Below are 26,065 nucleotides of genomic sequence, written 5' to 3'. Positions count from 1 at the left end.
TTTCCTTCCCTTTTGATCTTTAAAACTTGTCTCTCATATTAGCATTTGCAGTTCAGGGCTGAGCAAAAAAAAAAAGATGTGAAACTCATTTTGATCAGTATATGAGACTGTTTAACTAGAAGTAAGATTGGAGATTTACAGTTTGATTAAATTTAGGAGTTTAATTTTCCCTTCATTTCTCCTTTACCTCTCCACCTCAGTATTTTATTTAACTTTATTTAATGGAAGTTTGATTACAGATGGGACTTCCTGCCCAAACTCTACCCAAAATACCTAGGTACTTACACCATTTTGTAGTCAGAGAGTAATCATCCAAAAGAATGGCAGAGGAGAGAGAAGTTCCTTTTTTCTTTTTTTTGGTTTCTTTCTTTTTTCCTGACCACACCACGTGGCATGTGGGATCTTAGTTTCCCAATCAGGGATCAAATTTCCACTTCCCGTGTTAGAAGCACAGAATCACAACCACTGGACCACCAGGGGAGTTTGAGAGAAAGAGTTTCTAAGATTGGTGAAATGGATCTTGCAGTTGCCCCCTGAATTAAATGTGCCTCTCTGCTAGTTGAGTTTTGCCATTCATATTTTGTGGAAACCCAAATAGTGGGGCCATAAAGATCTCTCCTGCAGCTTCTGGAATCCAGATAAGGACTGTGATAGAGACAGAATGACAGACTGTGGGTTCAAAACTGCTTTGGAGCAAGCTAGAGAGAAAGGGGAGGTGCTAGTTCTTTTCTGAAGAACACTTGTAGGCAGAATGATTCTGGGAGTCCCCTGGACTTATGATGCATCTGGAGGGGTGAGCAATACTCTGGAATTTCCCTGGAATCTGCCCTTGGAATAACTAAACCCATATACAGGATACAGTAGGCCTGCTCTGAGTTACTCTGAAAGGCTAGGAGCACAGCAGAAAATATCCCTTGTATTAGAAATGCTTATTAACAAAACCTTCATCATGTCTAGGTGCCTATAGTGTATGTTGCATGCAAATATATTCAGTTAAAACCCTCTTGGGACACACAAATTTTATATAAAAATGCAAAGTGGAACAAGTCTTGATTGCCTGGAAGAGAGGAGTGAGAGATAAGATACTCAAATGAATTTTATCTACAGAAAACTTAAAACTGAGGCTGGCACTTCCTAAACAATGAGCAATCCTAGTTTGTGACTTTAATTTGTGACATGAATTTATCTGGGCCAAAGTGTGTATTCTTTCTAGACATTCTCATGACCATTTTATAAAAGTGGTGTCTTTAAGGCATATAGATTATGTGCTTATTAAAGAAGATCACTGGGATTTCATCTGGAACACTACTTGGATCTTTGCAGAGGTCCATCCTAAGTCCCTTGGGAGTTCCACCATTCTGCCAAACTTTCTGCTTCACAATTAATGAATGTTGAGTGCTATGTTCCAACTCAACCAAAGAAGCTAAGCCCTTGGAAAGCACTTTAGTATTTTGATTGCTGGAATCAATCAATTCTTGTGAAGACAGGTTGGCATATAATTGAAACTAATAGAATTACATTTTTATGGAAGTTTGGGAGAGTAGCATTTTATATCTCAAAACTATGTAGTAACCACACATTAGGTCAGCTTGACATTGCCCAGTGTCTATGCCAGAACTCCTGGTTCATTTCACATGTGCCCTACAAGTTGGATTTGGCATGCACTGAATTCATGTGGGACAGAATGTGTCAATACTTTTGGTTTAGAACCAAAGCTTTGGAGCTATGTTCAGTTGGAAACCCCTGGCTATTGTTAGGACGGAGAATGAATCAACATTTTTTATTGATAAGCAGATAGCTCTGAGGAGATGTTGACAGTCTAACTCTGTATCACTCCATCTTCTCCTGCTTTTTAATTAATTCTAACACAATAGATTTCCATTGCCAGCAGCCTTGATCGTGCACCCCATCAGTGGTAGTCATTATTGTAAATCCCACCCAAATATAGCCCAAACCTCCTCAACAACTCTGTTTATGAAGTTGCTGTTCAAAACTTCTCCATACCCCTGAGAACCATCCTCACATTCTTAATGATCAGGCGGGCTTCTTTACGTATCACTGTGGCCCCTCTATAGGTCACGACACGTATTGTGTGTAACCAAGGTGACTGTTCACACCAAGCCCCACCCCACCTACCATGACCAGCAATCCCATCGCTCTCACTATCTAACCCACCTGCTCACAGCCAGTCTGCATCTGAATTGGAATGTTCCCCCTAACACATGGGTATTAGAAAGCAGATGAAAGAATTATAGATAAAAACACTTAAAAGAAGGTTGAGTGGCAAATTTTGGTGTTTTCAGTGAATAGAGTTAAGGCTTCGTTTAGGCTGCACCTGAGAAAAGTAATCTAGGGAGTGTGTTCTTGTCTGAAAGCTACTGACCATAAAGAATGAGTCATTGACCTAAGTCTTGTTTCCATGACACAAATGTCCATATCAATAAACCAAGAAACTTTTGTCAAGAGCCTACGTAAAAATTGTCAGGCTTCATTGTGGAAATGGGCTTCCCTGGTGGCTCAGACGGTGAACAATCTGCCTGAAATTCGGGAGACCTGGGTTCCATCCCTGGGTTGGGAAGATCCTGTGGAGAAGGGAATGGCAACCCACTCCTGGATTCTTGCCTGAAAAATTCCATGGACAGGGGAGCCTAATGGGCTACAGTCCATGGGATCACGAAGAGTCAGACACAGCTGAGCAACTAATACTTCGTACTGTGGAAAAGAGTCATCTGAGCAGCCTGTTCAGTAGGCAGAGTCTGTATCCTCATGGGCAGAGGCTCAGTTTATCGTGAGACTAACATCTGAGGTGATAACGGAAGCAGGCACCTCTGGGTCTGCTTCAGGAACTAGTGGCCTACCGTGGGCCAAGACGCATGCTAGCTGATGGTGCCGATGAGACGATCTCTCCCCTCCAGACCTTTATAGACTAACGAGAAAGAAAGTGGTGACAATGAAAGTCAAGTCAGAAACACAGCCAAGGAGCTACTTCTGCTGCAGATGCCTTTGGGGATGAAAGGACAGTTGAGAGCGACCTACAGGATGGAGAGAGTTCCTCTGGATAGATGGGGAGTTTCCAAAGCCATTTCAGATACAAGGAACAACTTACCCAAAGACCCAAGTGCGGTCTCAGCAGTTTAGTTAAAAATAAGACAGAAAGACATATATACTATTGATGCTATATATAAAACATAACTAATGAGGATATATTGTACAGTGTGAAAAGTGTTAGTCACTCAGTCGTGTCCAACTCTGTGACCCTGTGGACTGTAGCCTGCCAGGCTCCTCTGTCCATGGAATTCTCCAGGCAAGAATACTGGAGTGGGCTGCCATTCCCTTCTCCAGGAGATCTTCCCGACCCAGGGATCAAACCCGGGTCTCCTGCATTGCAGGCAGATTCTTGACTGTCGAAACCACACCTGCAATAATATTGTACAGCATGAGAAATTCTCCTTAGTGCGCTTTGGTGATCTGAATGGAAAGGAAGTCCAGAAAGGAGGGGATGTATGCATACGTGAGGCTGGTTCACTTTGCTGTATAGCAGAAACAACATTGTAAAGCGACTGCACCCCAATAAAAGTTAATTGTAAAATTAAGGGAGAGAGACACGTTTTTAAAAAGCTGTACAAGATCCGGTATTACAGTCAACAAATAAGTGGGAAAACCTGCTTTTTGGACAATTAAAGGTTTTTAAAATCCCAGGGCGCTGAGAAACACTAGACCAAACCACAGAAGTGTTTCATCAGTCTTCTGCCACCCACTCCCAGTCTTGCCTTTCTCCACTTCTCATAAATGCTTTGGCATTCTGCAGCCGCCCACAGGCAACTGTCCCCAGTGGCTTAGGGGGAGACCCAGATTTCACATAACCCCTCCCTGCTGACTCTCCAGATGCCTGGTTAGGCCTCTACTGATTTCCAGCAAGATATGACTGTGGCTAAGGACAGCTACTCTTTGGCAGAGCTAAGCCTTCTGGAGACAGATCTAAAAGAACATGGCAGCAATTTTTGTCAGACTGTCCTGCCTATGTTTTCCTCTAGTTTTATCGTACCCAGTCTTACATTTAGTCTTTAATCCATCCTGAGTTTATTATTGTGTATGATGTTGGAGAATGTTCTAATTTCATCCTTTTACATGTAGGTGTTCCAGTTTTCCCAGCATCACTTGTTAAAGAGACTGTCTTTATTCCATTGTATAGTCCTGTCTCTTTTGTTGCAGATTAGCTGGCCATGAGTATGTGGGTTTCTTTCTGGGCTTTCTATTCTGTCCCATTGATCTATATGTTTGTTTTGGTGCCAGTATCAATACAATTTTAAAAAATAGGATTCCATAAGAGAAAAAGAAATCCATATATTATGTTGAGGTATGTTCCCTTTGTACCCACTTTCTAGAGTTTTTATCATGAATGGATATTGAATTTTATCAAAAGCTTTTCCTGCATCTATTGAGATGATCATATGGCTTGTAGTCTTTGTTAATGTGGTATATCACAATGATTGATTTTCAGATACTGAAATCTCCTTACATCCCTGGGATTAATCCCACTTGATCATGGTGTATGATACTTTTGATGTATTGTTAGAGTTGGTTTGCTAGTATTTTGTTGAGAATTTTTGTATCTGTGCTCATGAGTGATACTGGCCTGTAGTTTTCTTATCTTGTAGTATCTTTGTCTGGTTTTGGTATTAGAGTGATTGTGACTTCATAGAATGAGTTTGAAAGTGTTACGTCCTCTGCAGTTTTGTTTTTTTTTTTTTAATAGTTTCAGAAGGCTAACTGTTAACTCTTCTCTAAATGGTAGAATTCACCTGTGAAGCCATCTGGCCTGGACTTTTGTTTGCTGGGAGTTTAATTCTGACTCAATTACAGTACTGGTAATTGATCTGTTAACATTTTCTATTTCTCCCTGGTTCAGTCTTGGGAAATAGTACTTTTAGTTCTAAGAATTTGTCCATTTCTTCTAGGTTTTCCATTTTATTGGTATATATAGCTGCTCATAGTAGTCTCTTATGATCCTTTGTATTTATGTGGTGAAGGCTGTAACTTTTCCTCTCTCATATCTTATTTTATTGACTTGCACCCTCTTTTTTTCTTGGTGAGTCTGGGTCATGGTTTATCAGTTTTGTTTATCTTTTCAAAGAGCCAGCTTTTTGTTGTTGTTGTTTTTAAGTCTCTATTTCATTTATTTCTGCTCTGATCTTTATGATTTCTTTCCTTCTACCAACTTTGGGTTTTGTTTATTATTCTTGCTATAGCTGCTTTAGATGTAAGTTTAGGTTATTTGAGATTTTTTTGTTTCTTAAAGTAAGCTTGTATCACTATAAAATTCCCTCTTAGAACTGTTTTTGCTGCATCCCGTAGGTTTTGGGGCATTGTGTTTTCATTTTCATTTGTCTCCAGGTTATCTTTTTAAATTTCTTCTGTGATTTCTTCAGTGATCCAGTGGTTGTTGCAAATGCTTCCATTTTCCTTTTTTGTCTGTTCGCTGTACAGCTGCTTGAATGAAATTTTTAAAACATGATTCAGTTCACATCATGTCCCTGCTTAGAGCCTTCCATCAGTTTCCTGCTGTATTGAGCTCAATCCAGCCTCCTTAAGCTGGGGCCCTGTGTGATCTGGCGCCCCCACCTACCTCTGAATGCACGCTGTCGCTCCCCAGCCACGCTTGTTCCTGCCACCTCATTCCACCCCAGGCCCTTTGCACTTGCTGTTGCCTCTCCTTGAGTCATCTCCCCCCACCCTGGCTCACTGTGGCTGACCGCTCCTCATCTGACCCTCAGGCAGGTTCACCTTCATTGAGCGTCTATGTAAAGCAGCCCTCCACCAAGCTTGGGGCCACTCCCAGTTCTGTCCCATCACCTGTTTTGTTTTCTGCGCTGTGTCCACCATCTGAAAGTGTCTCCTTTTTTTTCCTATTTTACTTTTGGCTGCGCTGGGTCTTTGCTGCTGCACGTGGACCCGTTGCCGTGAGCAGTTCTCCAGTTGCTATATGCAGGCTGCTCTCTGTGCTGGCTTCTCTGGGCTGCGGAGCACGGGCTCTAGGGAGCAGGGGCTTCCGGAGTCGGGGCTCACGGGCTTAGCCACTCCGAGGCACGTGGAATCTTTCCGGACCAGGGATTGAACTCATGTCCCCTGCACTGGCAGGCAGATTCCCAAGCACTGGACCACCAAGAAAGTCCTCTTTTTATTTTTAATCTTTGTGTCTATCATCTGTGTTGCTTACCTAGAAAATTAGTCCTCCAAGAGCAGGACCCTCGTCTGTCTGTCCGATGTGATACGCCCTAGGACCTGGTACCCAAATGCTACTAAGGAAATGAATCCATACAAATCTAATTGAAATTCTGCTCCCTTGGTCCTAGTGAGGTCTGCAATCAAGAATGGGCTAGATGACTTTGATGGGAAAAGCTGAAAATGCTTTGATGTGCTTGTTTAAATGTGTCTTCCTGGTGAGGAAGGTGTATAGAACTGGCTTGTGTTTCTTTATAAGCTAGGCCCTGAGCTGTGCTGAAAACCCAAGAGTACTGACAGCCTCCTCTGTTCCTTCTTTATTTTCTTAAATTAGCTACTTACAGTTGTATTTTCCACTGTTGGGAAACACAGTCTTAAACATGGAGACCTTGCTTCTCCATGGATCAAACCAAGACCAGCTGTTGAATCCATTCCTTTGGAGATCCATCAGTTCAGTAATGGCTGAGTGCTCTACCCTCAGTTCCTCGTGTTCCTTTTACCAAGGCTTTATGGTCTTTATGGTCTTCCAGAGAACCATAAATAGTTTCCATTTCTGGGTTTATAGATTAGATTTTGAGTTACACTTATCATTTTTTTTTTCCAGTCTCAGGAAATCTCCCAGTTCCTTTAAAGGAGGACTTCCTAGGTGATGGTAGTGGTAAGAACCCACCTGCCAATGCAGAAGACATAAGAGACACGGGTTCTATCCCTGGGTGGGGAAGATCTCCATGGCAGTCCACTCCAGTATTCTTGCCTGGAGAACCCCCATGGACACAGGAGCCTGGTGGGCTACAGTCCACAGGGTCACAGAGAGTCAGACATGACTAAAGCAATGTAGCAAGAAGCTTTAGTTGATTATTTAGGAAGCTCCCCTAAAATGAACTGATCCAGAACCAGGGCCTGGAAACTACATTTTCTCAGATGGCACGACTGATGCTTCTGTCGATGCTGCTGGGATGGGCAGGGGAGGAGGGAGGAGGAGCGGGTGCAGTACTTGCCAGAGATGATGACTCATGTTTCCCATTTCTACTGTGTCTCTAGCAATACTGAATAACTCGGTTCCCATCCACAGGAAAAGCTTGGAGAACCTTTATTTAACTTCCTGCTTTGGCCCCACAGGTATCTAATGACAACTGCTTAAACTTTTATAAAGAAAAGCTAATGGCTTGTTAATATCAGCTACCACTAAGATGGTTCTAAATATTCTCCTAGGGAAAAAGACTCATGTCTGGATTAGGGTTTCTAATCTGACTTTAGAGAAATATCTAAAAATCACATGAGCATTTTCCCCTTAGCTTTATGAGCAAAATAGTTTCAGTAAGAAGTTCCTGCACCCAAAATACCCAGGTTACTCTTTTGAATACGTAAGACCATGAGTAACGGGCAGGAATCACTGATGAATAGTACTTCAAAGTTACCTGGTTTATGATATCATTGGTGCGTACTGGTACCAATTTTTAAGGTTCTTATTTCCCCTCATTTATCAATAACAAAACAGTAGAAATGTTAAAGAAGTATACTAGCTATTCTCATTTCTACAGTATAAATTCATTCAGTGTACATTTGAGGCTGGGACAGATAGAGGGCAAGAGGAGAAGGGAGTGACAGAGGATGAGATGGCTGGATGGCATCATCAACTCAATGGACGTGAGTCTGAGCAAACTCTAGGAGACGTGAAGGACAGGGAAGCCTGGAGTGTTGCAGTTCACAGGGTCACAAACAGCCAGACATGACGTAGCCACTGAACAACAACGTTTTTTTTATTTCTTTGGCTGCCCCAGGTCTTTTAGTTGTAGCATGCGAGATCTTCGATCTTTGAGGCAGCACACTCGATCTAGTTCCCTGAGCAGGGATGGAACCTGGGCCCCCTGCATTGGGAGTTCGCAGTCTCAACCACTGCATCACCAGGAAGGCCCCTCAGCATACATTTATTGTAACTGTATACTATATTCCTGCTGCTGAACCTGAACACACAAATACTGTCCAAGGGCAAAGTTCCTTGGGGGTAGAGACCCAAGATTAGGGGGTGAGGGACTGTAAGCAGTGAGGGATGCCAGCATCACAGAGGCAAGAAAAGCAGCCACTCCAGGTCCTCCCATCTCTGGTATCCCTAAATTTCCTTCTTCATATCTTCATCTCTTTAGGCCAAGAGTTGTCAGTCATTCCCCCTTGGCCCCACCCCACTCTCTTCTAAACCATACCGTCCATCCTGTTGGGGGCATTTAACTTCATGGCACACCCCCCAAGGGTATTCACAGGAGAAGCTGGGTTATCCAGGAGATGCTGATGATTCTTTGTCCCGTAGGGATATTAACGTGAAAAATGTTGTTTTCTCTATTTGCTGGAGCCCCTGAGATACCTGTAAGACTGCTCAAGCCCATCCACCTTCTGAGATGCCCCCGTGTCCCATGGGAAGCTCACAGTCCTATCACCCACAGGCTGCAGTGCGCTACTGCTCCCCGTCTGAGCCCCACCATCTCCCCTGAGCTCGGCCCACAGCAAAGCTGGATCCATAGGTCTGCTGCCTAAGTGGATGTCCCACCAGGGAAAGGAATGCCCGTCCCCCTCTTGCAGAACCCCTCCAGTCTCTCCAGGCTGCTCTCTTTGAGGTGCCTCCTTCCTCCCTGGGAGCATCCCATTTGAGAGGAGAAGCAAAGAGCTTCTCACTAGGAACACCCTCGCCTTCCCACAAAGCCAGCACTGACTGCCCCTCCCTTCCCTGCCCTCCGCCTTTACCCCTTACAGGGGGCAGGGGTCTGCCTGCCGTTTGTCGGAGGTTCTCTGTGGAAAGCAGTGGACATAGGAACCACTCGTCCTCAGCCTGGGACAGCAGAGAAGCACCACTCACCATCCTGAAATAGAAACAATTCCCCATGAGAATTCTGCCCCCTCTCTCCCACCTAAGGAATGCAAATGAAAATAGTATTTTTTTTTTAAAGACTTCTAATTTACTGTCTAAGTAAATCATTCACAAGCATCTATACTTTAACTCTTATTGGTAACAGACTGACTTACACTGCCACCTCACCAGATTTGAGAATTTCAGGCACAGGGAAATTGTTCAAACACAAATTAGCAAATGAGGTGGTATGAGAGGGACAAAACAGTCCCACTTAAGTGTATTAAAAATGGCTGTGAATCCGCACCAACATGGGTGGCCCTAGAGACCGTCACACGAAGGGAAGTCAGTCGGACAGAAGGAGAAATATCTTATGACATCCCTTATATGTGGCATCTAAAAAGAAATGATACAAATGAACTACAACACAGAAAGAGACTCACTTACTTAGAGAATGAACTTATGGTTACCTGTAGACACTGCTACATGTAAAATGGAAAATCAGCGAGGACCGCTGTAGAGCACATGGAACTCTGCTCAGTATTATGTGGCAGCCTGGATGGGAGGGAAGTTAGGGGGAGAATGGATACATGTATATATAGATGGCTGAATCCCTTTGCTGTTCACCAGAAACTATCACAACATTTTTAATCAGCTGAACCCAATACAAAATAAAAAATTTTTTTTAAAATGGCTGTTTGCCACTTAGATTAAAACTACCATTGCTACCTGCTATCTGAAACCACTTGGTGGCATTTCAGAGGGCTCCAAGAAGCTCTAGTCCTTTATGTCTCAGCACAGAAAGAATTCAGCAAGAGGCAACGTGATGGATAAGAAGTGATTCATTAGAATGCTTCCCATGCGAGGCTTACAAACAGGTGGGCAACAGGTTGCAAGCCCCAGGAACTCAGAGGGCTACATGAGAAGTAAGGAGCGGGAAAGGACTACCTCCGTCCTCATTCTTGAGTAGACATTACGCTTCCATCATCAGTTCCTTCTCCATGTTGGTGGAAAAGGGGGACATTTCCTTGTCCCTTGTGATCCAAGAAGGTACCGTCATGGCAGTATGTAAAAATTATTTCCGGTCTCAGTACAATGAGGATCTTTCACTTTGAAATGACACCTTTCCATAAATTATTTTCTAGGTGTGCAGAGAGCATAAATGTCCTAGAGGCCATTAATTTATAGGGGTCTCCCAGACTTCTTCCTTTACCTACAATCCCCTAGTGGGATTAACTGTTTAATCAACTATTCTGTCCCTTTACTCCATCCCTAACTTATCATTGCCATTATTTCAGAGGACATTTTAAGAAAAAAAAAAAAAAGAACAACATAATATCAGAATAAAACAGTAGCTCTATGTATTTCAGGGAAAAGGTCAATCTCTGAAAACTGAGATTTTAGCTTTATGGAAAAGTGTTTCTATGTTCCTCATTTCACTGTCCAAGAAAACACACATTAAAGTGTTCCGAGGACAGGTCTTAAGAGTACTTGTGTAAACCTCTCGGTTCTCTGTTCTCAGCCTAAGGATAAACTGGGAATTTTTTCTTTAAAAACTGACACTCATCCAGAGCATTTCAAGCATCTCATGGGAGCTCAGGGGGCCATGAGATCCTTTCCCAGGGCAGTCCCAGGACACCCTGCAGTTGATTCAATGACCAAAACGCAGTGTTGCATACCAGTGTGGGTCTTCCCTTGACCTTTGGCTTTCTAGCACCAAAGCGTCACAGTAAACAGAACATCAGGGGGCTCATCCTCAAATGTGATTCATCTCAAAGTACAAAGAGAAGCCAAAAACGTCAGTCTGAACACATTTCTTAACAAACAGGAGTGTACAGCCTGTGGAGTCAACGTTCTCGTTTCACTGTTTTGATTTTGGATGTAGGAGCGGGGAGGGTAGGAGGGTGATGCTTTTCCTTCAGCCCTAACACCGACATTCAGCTTTTCATTTGTCAGTACAATGTTGACAGTTGAGTTTCACGATGGAAAAAGCCCTCTGATTTATAATCAGACTCCAGCCAAACCATCCATTCCCAGGCCTTTTAAAATGATCTTGTAAATTACAGCAGAGAGGGGAGAGCAGGCCGGCTCTCTTGAAACAACAGCAACAGCCAGGGGGAAATAGCAGAGGATTTGTGCTTCCTTCAGTGGCAGTGAGGGAAAAGAGGGACTAAATATTTCCTGTAACTAGCAGAGGTAATTACCAGGGGAGCTGGAGGCAGCGTGCTCTCTGACACAGCCACAGGAGCCATTTTCATATTGGTAAGTCCACCGAGAGGAAGAAAGGGAAAGAAGGGGATCGATCACCTGATCCTTCCAGTAACCACAATTTTATATCGGTAAATCAAGCATAAAATTGGTAGTTGAAATGCTACCAGAAACCTCTGTTTGGAAACACCTTTATTCATCTGTGTATTTTCTGTCTCGCTTTTCTAACTACTGTCATTCTGGGAGAGTGTTCTGTTGGCCACGTTACTATTACTGTCTTCAAAACGGGCTATTACTGAATGCTTGCCGAGCGCTGATACAAGTGGCAAGACCATGACTCGGCCCTGACAAAACTGTCACTGGGGTCAGATGACAATATTCACCTGAGATTTTTACTTGCCTCTCAATAACATCCTTTTGCCTTCTTCATTTCAGGCATCATATCCACGTTTCTTCACGTCCATCCTTTCGGAGCCAATATAGAATATCTCTGGTCGTACATGCAGCAGCTGGACTCCAAGGTAAGTCCTTTTTCTCGACTGGCGTTGCGAAAACTTAGGATGTTGGTTGCTGGCTGCAGGTTGAACCTGTGTGATCTGTGTTAGGGATGTAATAGAGGATGGAGGTCTGTCTGTACTTCTCCACAAGAACTCAGTTTTTGGCAGAGAATGTCTTCTTTCCCTTGCTTTTGTCCCTGTAGAAAGAAAAGCAGTTATTGAAAATGACACTGACTTTCAGCAGACATCAAATTACTTTGAGCAGCATATGAGGGATTTGAAAGTACAATTTGGTTGAAAGTCCCCACAACAAGGGAGATACAAGGTCAGGGTGGCTAATGGGGCATTATCCTTCGGCCATGTCCTCCCAGAACTCTATGCTAAGGACTCAACACAATAGAGGAAAATCACCTCAAATAACATAAAGATCTGATACAACTCTCAAGAAAACTGTGTTAGTGGTGGTATTTAGCATCATTCCCCAAATGGAAAAGAAATGACTACAAAAGTTCTTCTCAGCTATGCACCTCGAGAGGCACACCCAGGTCAGGTCGTCACTCCTCTCTTCTCAGAGGCTAGTTTTCCTCCTCTGCAGATCAGCTGCACTCCTAGCCCATGGAGGCATTTGTGTGCCAAAAAAGAAAGGACAAAAAGCTCAATGTATGTATCAGATCCCGGTGAATGGTGAGAGGGGCCTCTGTCCAAATAAGTTCAGTTCGGTTGCTCAGTCGTGTCCGATTCTTTGTGACCCCATGGACTGCAGCAGGCCAGGCTTCCCTGTCCATCACCAACTCCCGGAGTTTACTCAAACTCGTGTGCCTTGAGTTAGTGATGCCGTCCATCATCCTCTGTTGTACCCTTCTCCTCCTGCCTTCAATCTTTCCCAGCATCAGGGTCTTTTCCATTGAGTCAGTTCTTTGCATCAGGTGGCCAAAGTATTGGAGTTTCAGCTTCAGCATCAGTCCTTCCAATGAATATTCAGGACTGATTTCCTTTAGGATGGACTGGTTGGATCTCCTTGCAGTCCAAGGGATTCTCAAGAGTCTTCTCCAACAACACAGTTCAAAAGCATCAATTCTTCGGCACTCAGCCTTCTTTATAGTCCAACTCTCACATCCATACGTGACTACTGGAAAAGCCATAGCTTTGACTAGAGAGACCTTTATTGGCAAAGTAATGTCTCTGCCTTTTAATACGCTGTCTAGGTTGGTCATAACTTTTCTTCCAAGAAGTAAGCGTCTTTTAATTTCATGGCTGCAGTCACCATCTGCAGTGATTTTGGAGTGATTTATTCACTGTCCAAATAAAGCGGTGGCATTAACCAGGACCGCCTCAGGCAGCCTGAAGGGACAGAGACGCTGGGCCTGGCACTGGGCAGCCTGCTCAGTGTCCTGCTGGAACGGCCAGTGGAAATAAGCCTGTCTTACGCTGAGGGCAGCAAGGCTCATGGGGTGTACAGGACCGGGCCCACGGCCTGCAGCTCTCTGACCTCAGTACACGTCAGTCATCCCGACTCTTCGGTGGTCAGGATCGACTGTAGGGCTGCACTGTCATCTTGTCTTGATGCAGATGATCTAACCACTGCACAGTCCCACAAATGCTCAACCTTTCTCATGGGCCTTACACTTCACCTTCGAGAGAAATCAGCTGGAACAAAAAGTAGTTTGCAGTCATAGAGATCCACGCCCTCCTGTGTCTCCCGCCACTGGGGACAGGGTGGACCGTCCCTGTGGAAGGAGGGGATTGTAAGGGTTTTCTGTAGCTTTTAAAAAGCAATGGTTTCATTTTGGCGGTGCTGGGTCTTCACCGCTGCATGGGCTTTCTCTAGCTGGCGGCAAGTGGGGGCCACTCTCCGCTGCGTGTTGTCTTCTCCCTGTAGGAGCTCCTCTTACTGCAGGGCGTGGGCTCTCGGGTGCATGGGCTTCCCGGGCTCTAGATCTCAGGCTCAGTAGTTATGGCACACGGGCTTAGCTGCTCTGCAGCATTTGGGATCTCCCAGATCCAGAGCTCAAACTCACATCTCCTGCGCTGGCAGGTGGATTCTTGACCACTGAGCCACCAGGGAGGCCTGGTGATTGGAAGCGTCTCGATATTCCGAATCATGGCCCTGGTCTCCCCTCACTTGGGTGGGGTTGGGCTCGAGGTACAGAAAACACTCCTGTGAATTCAGAAGAGAGGAGGAGGAGCAATACAACGTTCCTTTGTTGAAAGCAGGCTTTGAAGGGCTTCTTGGCTGTGCTTTCCTTCTCCGGTGACATCCTTCCTAACATCACCACTACCTTTGTCTGGAGGAGGAAATGAAATACCGCCCGCACCAGTGTTCTTGGCATAGCATGAGCCCTCAAGAAATGGTTCCTATTGTTGCTATTATCCTTCCCTCGGACTGTTGACATTTCTCTCCTTCCCTTTCTAGATAAACCCCAAGCGGGAAGCCTCTTGGGAAAGCAGTGGTCGTTTCACTAGGAACCCACTTGTTAGCTGTGTAATCACGGCAGGGCGCTAGTCCCCTCTAACCCCGTCCGCGCAGGTCGGCGCGCGCGCCCCTGAGGCGTGTGTGAGCATGCGCGGGACGTCCAGGTATAGTCACCTATGTGGCGGCCAGCAGCTCAGGAGTTCTTGTTCGCGCTCGCCCTCAAGGCAGGGTCCATCGCCCCCTTGCTCAGCTGAGATCTGTGCAGTCTTCTCCGTGAGGAGAGAATTCATATACCTGGTCTCTGGCCCTTGGACGGTGGACTTTTCCAGAAGGGATTGCATCAAGGGGAATTCCATTTCCTCTCAGACATAGTTTCACTTTAGAAGACAGCGTTACCCTCACAGAGAAAACACGGCATCTCCTCCGGACAGCCCTCCATCTCCTGGCTCAAATGCTCAGTGGAACTGTCAGATTCTTTGCTCATGCCTGAGGTAAAAAGCATATATATATATATATATATATAAACATTATATAGTTTATATTTATATATAAACATGTATTTATAAATATGAAATACATATAGAAATATTTGTACATAAATATATAAATATTAAATAGACAAATATATAGATATTAAAATATATAAATATCTATAAATATTAATATAAAATATACATAAATATAAAACAAAATATTTATACATAAATATAAATATAAAATATTTATAAGTAAATATAAAACATATTTATATATAAAATTTTTATATATATATATATATATATTTTTTTTTTTTTTTAAGTGTTCTGACTAAAACTCCTGGGTGCCAGGGACTGGACCAAATATTCTTTCTAACCCAGTGAGGCTGAGAGGATATTTAAGACTTTTAATCCAGAGGGCAGGTTACGGCTCTCCTGGAATCCCACAGCCTCAGAGATCTCAGCTGAAAGGAAAACGACAAGTGGTTTGTCCTCCAAGTGTCCTGCAGGGCCCTGTCGCCACATCTGCTACCAGGAGGCTCAGGACCCTGCAGGGCCACGGCCCCGCCGCTGACGTTCCCCGGCACAGCACCCTGGTTAATCCTGTTAGTTAATCCTGGTTAGTTCCTGGCACCCGCTCTTGTTAATCAGGATAAGCCAAGTGTCAAGGTCCCAACCCCCCCCACCCCCAGAGTTTTGGTGAATGTTGCATTAAGATGGGGAATTCAGCCTGGCTTCCGCAGCTCAGGATGTTTGCTGACTCTGGTGAGACGGCTTCTACTTTTTACTACTGTTCATTTGGTTGTTTATCTGGCTGCACTGGGTCTTAGCTGCAGCACACGGGATCTTCACCGAATCGTGCAGAATCTCTCTCTGGTGGCGCGTGGACTCTCTAGTTGTGGCATTTGGGCTCAGAAGTTGCAGCACGTGGGTTTAGTTGCTCTGTGGCATGTGGGATCTTAATTCCCTGAGCAGGGATTGAACCTGAGTCCCCTGCATGACAAGGTGGATTTTTTAACCACTGGACCACCAAGGGAAGTCCTGACAAAGCTTTGTAGAAATTTTACTTAGCACAGTATGGTTTCCTTGAGATCAGACAGAGTCCCCATCACCACTGCTCTTGTTAAGATAACATTTCGATTCTGCCTTGCCCTGTTTTGATGGGCTTTCCTGGTGACTCAGATGGTAAAGAAGGCACCTGCAATAATGCAAGATATCTGGGTTAGATCCTTAGGTCAGGAAGATCCCCAGAGAATGGTAACTCGTTCCAATATTCTTGCCTGGAGAATCCCATGGATGGAGGAGCCTGGCGGGCTACAATCCATGGGGTCACAACTTCTGTCCAGCCTGTAGCAGTGCTGTTTTTCTTAGGAGTTCCCTGAAGACCACAGATGAGGATATGAATGGTCAGAAATGGAAGGAGAGACAGGAAGTAATTTAAGTTAGGATGGGCATGTATACTGCACATGGGTCCCTAAAATTATGTATCCCCAAATAGTCCATTTTCCAGTTAAATACTGTTTCTGGTGCATTTTTTTTTTCTTTCCTGCCTCTTCTAAACCACTCACTCTCATTTGCTCAGCTCTCTTGTGTCACAAACATATGACCAGGTCAGAAAGATGCATTCAGAGGAAGACAGGGTGGTTGGGGGGAGATGGCTTCCTGAAGCTTTACTGAGTCAAAACTCATGCCCTGGGCACAGGCAGGTAAGCTCTTCCAAACAGGCAACACTATCTTGAAAATGCTTTCTGATCAATACCTAGAATGTCTCACATCAGCCCAGAGCCTTTTGAGCTCACTGGCTCTATCCTAAGCCTTGCAGAAGTCACATCTGAGCATCAGCAGATGAATATTTTCTGTCTAACAGTGAAGCGGGGGGAGACCTCTGATCTTCCCCCAATACTTCTAAGAGATTCAGACCCAGTTCTCCGTGTGTCTCTGGCTCCCCACCTACATACCAGAAGCCTCTTCCTAAAACTCACAAAGCAAAAGATTTGATTCTGAAACCAGACTCGATATAATGGAGCCATGGAGGCTAGTTTTTTAGAAAGAGCTGCCATTTGGGACATGACACCGTGTTTGGTAGCAGACTTGGGTGCTCATGACATGTTCCTTTCCCACCAGAGGGGCAAACCATTTGCATCTGTGTACTAGAAGCATTCCTGTGAAATAGATAAAATATCTTGTCAGTTCCAAGGAGGTGCAAAATAGACCTTAATTGGACAGCATTCTTCCCCAGATGATAGCTAGGCAGTAAGGTTGGAGAAAATGTTCCAAATAGTGTTTGTTAGATTGCCCACCTGAATAATCATTTTTTCCTTTTTTCTTTTTTTCAATGTGGACCATTTTTAGAGTCTTTATTGAAAATTGTTGCAGCATTGCTTCTGTTTTATGTTTTGGGTATTTTTTTGGCTGCAAAGCACGTGGAATCTCAGGTGGTTCAGATATAAAGAATCTTTTTGCAGTGCAGGAGACCTGGGTTCAATCCCTGGGTCGGCAAGAGCCCCTGGAGGAGGGCGTGGCAGCTCACTCCAGTATTCTTGCCTGGGGAATCCCATGGACAGAGGAGCCTCGCGGGCTACCGTCCATGGGGTCGCAAAGAGTCGGACGTGACTCAGCAACTGACCCTTTCACATGGGATCTTAACTCCCCAACCAGGGATCGAACCCACCACCCCCTGCACTGGAAGGCGAAGTCTTCACCACTGGGCCACCGGGGAAGTCCCCGTACCTTAATAATCTTTAGTATTACGTACATTCTGGTGTTCTCCTGAGTAGCCGCCTGTCACAGTATGTGAATGAATGAATGAGTGTTCTGTTGCTTAGACAGGCTATCATGAATCTGTTTTCCAGACGTCACAGCACCTCTGGAAAGCATGTGGCATAGGAAGCTTTGCAGGTAAGGAGACTTACATCTGGCCGCGTGAAAAGCAGAAAGGAAGCGGCTCGTTCACAGCAAGAGATAATTGACGAGGATACCAGGGACCCAGTACTGCTTTTTTACAAACTCAGTGTTTTCTACAGATGAGGCAGAACGGAGAGTGGCCAGGGCACAAAAGAAATCCAAGGAAGGACGCTGCTCTTCAAAAGCTTGTAGTCTAAATGAGGAAATGGTGTATTTATGAAGGAACTTGAGAGTCAGAGGTGAACTAATGAGGTGCTCCGTAGGGCGGGCAGACAGGTAGCTCAACAGGAGTTGGAGAAGGGCAAAGTGCGTGCGGATCATGACCACCAGGGGCGCCCGCGAGTCCGTGCTCCTTGTCATGGTTTCCTCTGGGCCCATCTCTCCCCTTTCTCCCCTCTTTCCTCTCTGCATTTCCCTCCAGATCTTTCCTCTTCTCCTTCTGGTTCTTTCCTTCTGTTTATCTTCTTCCTGCTTTCTTGTGCTTTTCCTCGCACAGCCTCGCCTTCCTCCCTGGTCCTCTGCCTTCCAGCCCTTTCCTTCTCTTTCCCCCAGGTCCTCACTTCCGTTTATTGTCTTTCCCTTTTTCCTTCTCTTGACTCTCCAGCCTTGACAAAGCCTATGTGGGTGTCTCTTCAGTCCCCCCAAAAGAAAACCCCTTCTCCACTGGCCTCCCTTGGCTGACTGATATGGGACACGGAGCCAACCATCCCCAATGATAAAATTTATTTATGCCTTCCTGTGTCTGTGTATACATGTACTTAGTGGCCTGGCAAGGAGGCAGTGGGCTTGAACCAGACTCAGCAAACCAGAAAATAAAGCAAGTACATCTTACAAATGACCTCTGCCTCTCACAAATCACCATCACGCAAGTCCCTTGGTTACAAAGCCTTTATTCCTTCTCATCCTTTCTTTTCTTTCAAATTAGAGCAAATCAATCCTTCCTCAAAGAGTAAATGTTAGAAAATTTTAAACGGGAGTGAGGGGAGCCACTGATAACATCGAAGAAAAAAAAGACACACAGACCCCCAGTTTCCTGGAATAAAAGCCAGCTGGGTAAGAGGAAATAAAAGCATCATGTTTATGATGACCCTCCCCAGTTGCCAGAGCACCAACACGTGGTGTATGGGAAAATGAGATTTCACAGTCACAGCACGTTTCTGACCTATATCATAATGCCGCACAGGATTCTCTTAGCCTCGTGTATCTGTTCGCCTCATAGTATCCTTGTGAGAAAGCAAACGTGGTGCTGGAAAGCCAGGCTGGATGCAGCATCAGGAGCCCGGCGCAGAGCTCCAGCCTCTCCATATACCAGCTGGGCCAGCAGCAGCCCTGCCCTGGACCCCAGGGTTCCATCCGTGACCCACAGGAGCTTAGGGAGAATCCCCGGCCTCAGAAGGGGTCTGGGGAAGGGAATCCTGCACCCCTGGTGGGGAGATGGGTCCCTATGGCTCTGATCACACCCAGTGAGTGCCAAGTGCTGTGTGTTTGTGATGATTCCATGACACTTCCAGTTCTGAAGACCACGACATGACTGAGAGGAAGAGAAAGGATACCATGAAGGCAGGATCATAATGGCTGACATGTTTTAATAAGGAAGGGAAGAAAAAAGAATTAAAGTGAAGAAATCTGTAGGTTTACATTCTTCTTCGGCCATATAGTAAAACAGAAGGACAAATTGAATTTTCTCTTGAATTTGTCTTGAAAAATCCCAAAATGTCATGTGTCATATAGGTTGTTTTGTCAGGAAGGGAAAAGGTTTAAAAACCATCAAAATAATAACATGAAGCTGTTTCACCTTGCTGTTTGTTCTTGCATGAGATATAAACATCTTTAAGGAAATGCTCTAGACTCTAGCTGAGTGCCTTATTATTGTAAATGGATTTTTTTTTTTTTTTGCATCAGGCTCCTTTTAATTGGTTCCCCAATACTTTTGTCCTTTGATATCTGCAGGCAACTGGCTCAAAGAAACCCTGTGGTTACCAAAATCCACAGATGCTCAAATCCTTTATGTTCACATAAAATGACTTGGTCTTTGCATGTAACATACACAGCAACATCCTTCCTCTATTTATTTGGTTGTGCCCAGTCTTAGTTGAGGCATGTGGGATCTTAGATCTTTGCTGCAGCACACAGGATCTTTAGTTGTGACATGTGGGATCTATCTCCCAGACCAAGGATCGAACCCGGGCTCCCTGCCTCAGGAGCTCGGAGTCTTAGCCACTGGACCACCAGGGAAGCCCCGATCCTCTCTATACTTTTAACTATCTCTAGATTATTCCCAATAATATATCATTGTGAGTCTGTTTTTTTTTTTTTTTTTGTATTTCTCTTGATTAGTGATGTTAAACACCTTTTCATGAATCTGTTGGCCATTTGTATGTCATCTTTGGAAAATGTTCAGATCCTCACCCATTTTTTTGATTGGATTGCTTGGTTTTTCGCTACTGATTTTGTGAGTTCTTTGTACATTGTAAATATTAACCCTTTATCAGACATACGATTTGCAGTATTTTCTCCTAGTCAGTAGATTGCCTTTTCATCTTGTTGATGGTTTCCTTCACTGTAGAGAAGCTTTCTATTTGTGTTTATTTTTTAATGGGTATTTTAGATAAGATTTCATTTGAGGTGCCTGTTCTATAATTGTGTCCTTGTCTATATTATAATATTTACACCATCCTGGCAGAATCAGGCTGTTACCTTGGCACTGTCAACAGCAACTGATAGTTGACTGCTTCTGAGGACACCAATGGTTATTATACTCATTTCTGACTAACTGGTTATTCCAATTAAGTAATCGTGAGAATTTCAAATGCCACTTTCACTACTGTTTAGCTGTGTGACTTTGGACAACTTATTTAACATCTCTGTACCTTAGCTTCACCGTCTATAGAATGGTTTTTAATGTGTATTAAATGATTTAATAGATGAAAACCATTTATAGCAGTATCTGGCACATAGTAAGTGCTACCTAGTGTTGGCTGCCATTTGTTTTGTCCTTAAAAGTGCACAAAAGACCTATCACATTCTCTCAGCTTTGAGATCTTCACCACAACCTAGTGGACAGGTGAATTTTAAAGGCTTGCCCAAAAACCAGTGTTAGCGTATGCTGGAGTAGAAGTCCTAGGAGCATCCGATGAGTTTCCTTCCAATTCCTTTCCTGCAAGTGAAAAATTACCCAAAGAGATTTAGTGACTTAGGCAAGATGGTGGTGGTTCAGCCGCTCTGTCATGTCTGACTCTTTGCAACCCCATGGACTGTAGTAGCTCCCCTGTCCATGGGATTCTCCAGGCAAGAATACTGGAGTCGAGTGATATTTCCTTCTCCAGGGGATCTTCTTGATTCCGGGATCGAACTGACATCTGCTTGGCAGGCAGATTCTTTACCGCTGAGCCACCCAGGAAGCCAGGCAAGGTGGTAAAGCAGGTTAATGGTCATTTGTGATGGGAATGTGAACTTCTGCCTCTACACTTCTTTCTTCTAGCAAGTGAACCGCTTATCTGCTTGTTTAAATAACTTTTTGATGAGATAGTGCACTTAAAGCACGAACTCTGTGCCTGGCCCAGACCCAGGAAGTGGTGCCACCTCTCTGCTGCCGCTTGCCAACTTCTGCTTCCTTTGTGGTTGAAGTCTAGGCTCAGGTCAGAAGCTACCATAAGAAACAAGGTGATGCTACTTTTCAGCACAGAGTTTGACCCACCGATCACAGAAGACCTGATGTGAGTGTGTAGGATTTGATCAGCATTGCTTAAATATGGATAGAGAGAGAAATTGTACCTGTGCCAGGCCCTGTGTGACATTTTACACACAATCCTAATAATAACACTATTCTCCACAGTGGCTGTACCAACTTACATTCCCATCAGCAGTGTGGGAGGGCTCCCTTCTCTCCACACCTTCTCCAACATTTGTTATCTGTAGATTTTTTAATCATGGCCATTCTGACCAGTGTGAGGTGATACCTCATTGTAACTTTGATTTGCATTTTCCTAATTAGTGATGCTGAGCATCCTTCCATAGGCCAGTTTGTCCATCTGTACTTCTTTGGAGAAATGTCTGTTTAGACCTTCTGCCCATTTTCTGATTGGGTTGTTGTTTATTATTATTAAATGAGCTGTTTGTGTCTTTTCTAAATTAAGCCCTTGACGGCCACATTGTTTGCAAATATTTTCTCCCATTCTGTAGGTAGTCTTCTTATTTTGTTTGTAGTTTCCTTTGCTGTACAAAAGCTTTTAAGTTTAATTAGATCCCACTTGTTTATTTTTTCTTTTATTTCTATTGTCTTGAGAGATTAACCTAAGAAAACATTGGTACAATTTATGTCAGAGAATGTTTTGCCTATATTCTTCCTGGGATTTTTATGGTGTCATTTTGAGTTTATTTTTGCGTATGGTGTGACAGTTGTGTGAGGGAGTGATCTGACTTCATTAATTTATATGCAGCTGCCCAGCTTTCCCAACACCACTTGCTGAAGAAACTATCTTTCCTCCCTTAGAGTCTTGCCTCCTTTGTCGAAAATTGACCATAGGTGTGTGGGTTTATTTCTGGGCTCTCTGTTATCCATGTATATTTTTGTGCTGGTACCATACCATTTCGATTATTGAAGCTTTGTATTGTTGTCTTGGGCAAACTCCAGGAGATGGTGAGGAACAGGGAGGCCTGGCATGCTGCAGTCTATGGGGTTGCAAAGAGCTGGACACAACTTGGCAATGAACAACTATTGTCTGAAATCTAGGAGGGTTATGCTGCCTGCTTTGTTCTTTTCCCTCAAGATTGCTTTGGCAATTCTGAGTCTTTCATGGTTTCATATAAACTTCAGGATTCTTTGTTCTGTGAATAATTTGACAGGGATCATATTAAATCTGTAGATTGTTTTGGATAGTATGCCATTTTAATCATACTGATTCTTATTAATAAAACCCTAGAGCATGTGGTATCTATTTCTTTGAATCATCTTCAATTGTCTCATTATTCTCAGCATGTAAATCTTTCACCTCCTAAGTCAGGTTTATTCCTAAGTATTTTTATATGATTTTTTCAAAGGAATTTTTGTTTTTTTACTTTCCCTTTCTGATATTTAATTGTTAGTGCAAAGTAAAGAAATGCAACAGATTTCTGTACATCAATTTGTATCCTGCTACTTTACTGTATTATTTTATTCATTTTAGTAGTTTTTGTGTGGTCTTTAGGGTTTTCTATATATAGCATCATGTCATCTGCATATAGTGACAGTTTTACATCTTTTCTCCCAATTTGGATACATTTTATTTCTTTTGTCTGACTGTTGTGGCTAGAACTTCCAAAACTATGTTGAATAGAAGTGGTGAGAGTGTATATATGATCCTTGTCTTGTTCCTGATCTGAGAGGCAATGCTTTCAAGAGTTTCACCACTGAGTATGATGTTAGCCGTGGGTTTGTCATAAATGGCCTTTATTATGTTGAAGTATATTCCATCTGTGCCCACTTTCTGAAGTTTTTATCATAAAAGGAGGTTGAATTTTTTCAAAATGTTTTTCTGCACTTATTGATATCATGTGGTTTGTATTCTTCAATTCATTAATAACTTATTGACCACAGATATATTATTACAAAACATTATTGAGATGTTTTAATATTCACTTACATAACAATCACCAGCAACAGGTGTTAGTGCCTGCAAAAATCCCCCAGGCAATAATGTGTTAATATGGTGTATCATACTGATCCATACTGTGGATATTGAAAAAACCTTGCATCCCTGGGATAAATCCCATTGGATCATAGTGTATGATCCTTTTAATGTACTGTTGGAGTTGGTTTACTAGTATTCTGTTGAGGATTTTTCCATCTCTGTTCATTAGTGATACTGGCCTGTCATCTTCTCTTCTGTGGTATCTTTGTCTAACTCTGGTATGAGGTTGATAGTGGCCTTGTAGAATGAGTTCAAGAGTGTTCCCTCTTTTGAAATTCTTTGGGCATGTTTCAGAAGAACAGGTATTAACTCTTCCAAAGTGTTTGAAATTAGTCTGTGAAGCCACCTGCTGCTGGACTTTTGTTGTTGAGGATTTTTAAATTACTAATTCAATTTCAGTACTGGTAATTGGTCTGTTATTTTCTATTTCATCCTGGTTCAGTCTTCAGAGATCTTCTTTTGACTTCCTATTAATGTGTCCATTTCTTCTAGTGTGTGCATTTTAAAGGTGTAGGGTTTCAAAGGTGGTTCAGCTGGTAAAGAACCCACCTGGCAATGCAGGAGACATAAGAGACAAAGGTTCGATCCCTGGCTTGGGAAGATCCCCTGGAGAAGGGTACGGTGACCCACTCCACTGTTCTTGCTTGGAGAATCCCATGGACATACGAGCCTGGTGGGCTAACAGTCCTTAGGTCGCACAGGGTCGGACATGACTGAGGTGACTTAGCACATAGTAACTTGTAACATTCCTTTATGATCATTTGTATTTCTGTGGAGACAGTTTAACTTCTCCTTTTTCATTTCTGATTTTATTGACCTGTGTGGCCTCTTATTTCTTGATGAGTCTGGCGAGAGGTTTATTGATTTTGTTTACCTATTCAAAGAACCAGCTTTTAGTCTTGATTGATCTTTTCTATTGTTTTTTGTAGTCTGTTTCATTTATTTCTGATCTTTATTTCTTTCATCCTACTAACTTTGGGTTTTGTTTGTTCTTGCTCTGGTTGCTTTAGGTATATGGTTAGGTTGTTTGAGATTTTTCTTGTTTCGTGATGTAAGACTGTATTGCTATAAACTTCTCTCTTAGTTTTGCTGTGCCCCGTAAGTTTTGAATCATCATACTTTTGTTTTCATTTGTCTCTAGGTATTTTTTTATTTCCTCTTTGATTTCTTCAGTGATCCATTGGTTGTTTAGCCTCCACGTGATTTTTTTTTTTCCAGCTTTTTTTGGGTAATTGATTCTAATCTCATAGTACTGTGCTCAAAAAGATGCTTGATATGATTTCAATTTTCTTAAATTTACTGAGGCTTACTTTGTGCCCAGCATGTGATCATTCCTAGAGAATGTTCCATGTGCACTTGAGAAGAATGTGTATTCAATTGCTTTTGAATGAAGTGCTCTTTAAGTATCAATTAAGTCCAAATGGTATAAATGTGTCCTCTAAAGCCTCTACCTCCTTGTTGATTTTCTATCTGGATGATCTGTCCAATGATGAAAGTGGGATGTTAAAAGCCCCCCAACCATTATTATGTTACTATCAGTTTCTCCTTTTATGTCTGTGAACATTTGCTTTATATATTGGGTGCATATATATAGCTACAACTGTTATATCCTCTCTTGGATTGATCCCTTGATTATTATGTAGTGTCCTTCTTTGTCTCTCGTAACATGCTTTTTTAAAGTCTATTTTGTACAATATGAGTATTCCTACTCTAGCTTTCTTTTGATTTCCATTTGCATGGAATATCTTTTTCCATCCCCTGACTTTCAGTCTGCATATATCTCTAGGCCTGAAGTAGGTCTCTTATAGACAGCATATATGTGGGTCTTGTTTTTATATTTAGCCAGGCTATATCTTTTGGTTGGATCCTTTTATCTATTTACATTTAAGGTAGTTATTGATATGTATGTTCTTACTGCCATTCTGTTAATTGTTTTGGATTTTTTTTTTTTAGGTTTTTTTCCTTCTTTTATTCTCTTATCCTATGATTTGATGACTATCTTTGCTGTTGTGTTGGGATTCATTTTTCTTTTTGCCTAAAAATATATATTATATTAAAAAAAATATATATATATATATTATAGATTTTTTTATTGGCAGTTACAATGAGGTTTTGATATATAGCATGCTGTATACACTCACACATACACATGTATATACACAATTATTTTAATTTGCTGATCTCTTAATTTCAAATGCATTTTAAATATCCTGCATTTGTACTCTCCTCCTCTATTACTAGTTTAAATATCATAGTGTGTGTGGATGATTTCCTACCTTTACTATTGTTTGCCTTTACTGGTGAGTTTTCCTATTTCATAATTTTCTTGTTTCTGGTTGTGGCCTTTTCCTTTCCACCTACTGGAGTTCTTTTAGCATTTGCCTGGCTGTAAAGCTTCGGATTCCTCTGTCAAATGTGAATGAGTGCCTTGCTGGGTAGAGTATTCTCAGTTGTAGGTTTTTTCCATCTGTCACCAATTATATCATGCCACTCCCTTCTGACCTGGAGTTTCTGCTGAAAAAAATTAGCTGATAACCTTATGGGGATTCCCATGTATGTTATTTGTTGCTTTTCTCTTGTTGATTTAATATTTTTGTCAGTTTGATTAGTATACATCTTGGTGTGTTGTTCCTCCTTGGGTTTATCCTGCCTGGGACTTTCTTACTGGATTTGGGTGACTGTTTCCTTCCCCATGTTAAGGAAGTTTTCAACTATTATCTCTTTGAATATCTTCCCAGGCCCTAAGCCTTTTGGAACCCCTGTCATGCAAACGTTAGGACATTTGATGTTGTCCCAGAGATCTCTTAAACTGTCCTCTTTTCATTATCTTTTTTTTT

At 42.8% G+C, this 26,065-nt stretch overlaps 1 protein-coding gene and 1 long non-coding RNA gene across 4 annotated transcripts in view; one reads left to right on the top strand and one right to left on the bottom strand.

Annotated features, from left to right (window-relative positions):
- The window catches only part of ENOX1 (ecto-NOX disulfide-thiol exchanger 1), a 478,202-nt gene that overhangs the window by 447,052 nt on the left and 5,085 nt on the right, over positions 1–26,065 (top strand). The window contains exon 15 of the mRNA XM_043478063.1: positions 11,705–11,790. Coding sequence (XP_043333998.1) covers positions 11,705–11,790 — 86 coding nt within the window. The remainder of the gene's footprint in view (positions 1–11,704; positions 11,791–26,065) is intronic.
- LOC122447434 overlaps positions 11,799–26,065 on the bottom strand; it is a 66,071-nt gene continuing 51,804 nt past the window's right edge. The window contains exons 4-5 of one of the 3 annotated variants that reach the window (XR_006271226.1): positions 14,474–14,665; positions 11,799–11,963 (exon numbers count right to left, since the gene is read on the bottom strand). This is a non-coding gene — a long non-coding RNA (uncharacterized LOC122447434). Of the gene's footprint in view, positions 11,964–14,473; positions 14,666–20,591; positions 20,717–26,065 lie in introns of those variants that run through there. The other 2 variants (XR_006271227.1, XR_006271228.1) reach the window with 2 other exon arrangements.

This window comes from Cervus canadensis, chromosome 9 (genome assembly GCF_019320065.1).
Source record: "Cervus canadensis isolate Bull #8, Minnesota chromosome 9, ASM1932006v1, whole genome shotgun sequence".
NCBI classification, from domain to species: domain Eukaryota; kingdom Metazoa; phylum Chordata; class Mammalia; order Artiodactyla; family Cervidae; genus Cervus; species Cervus canadensis.
Note: the sequence above shows the minus strand (reverse complement) of the source record. Positions and strands in the feature narration are given on the sequence as shown.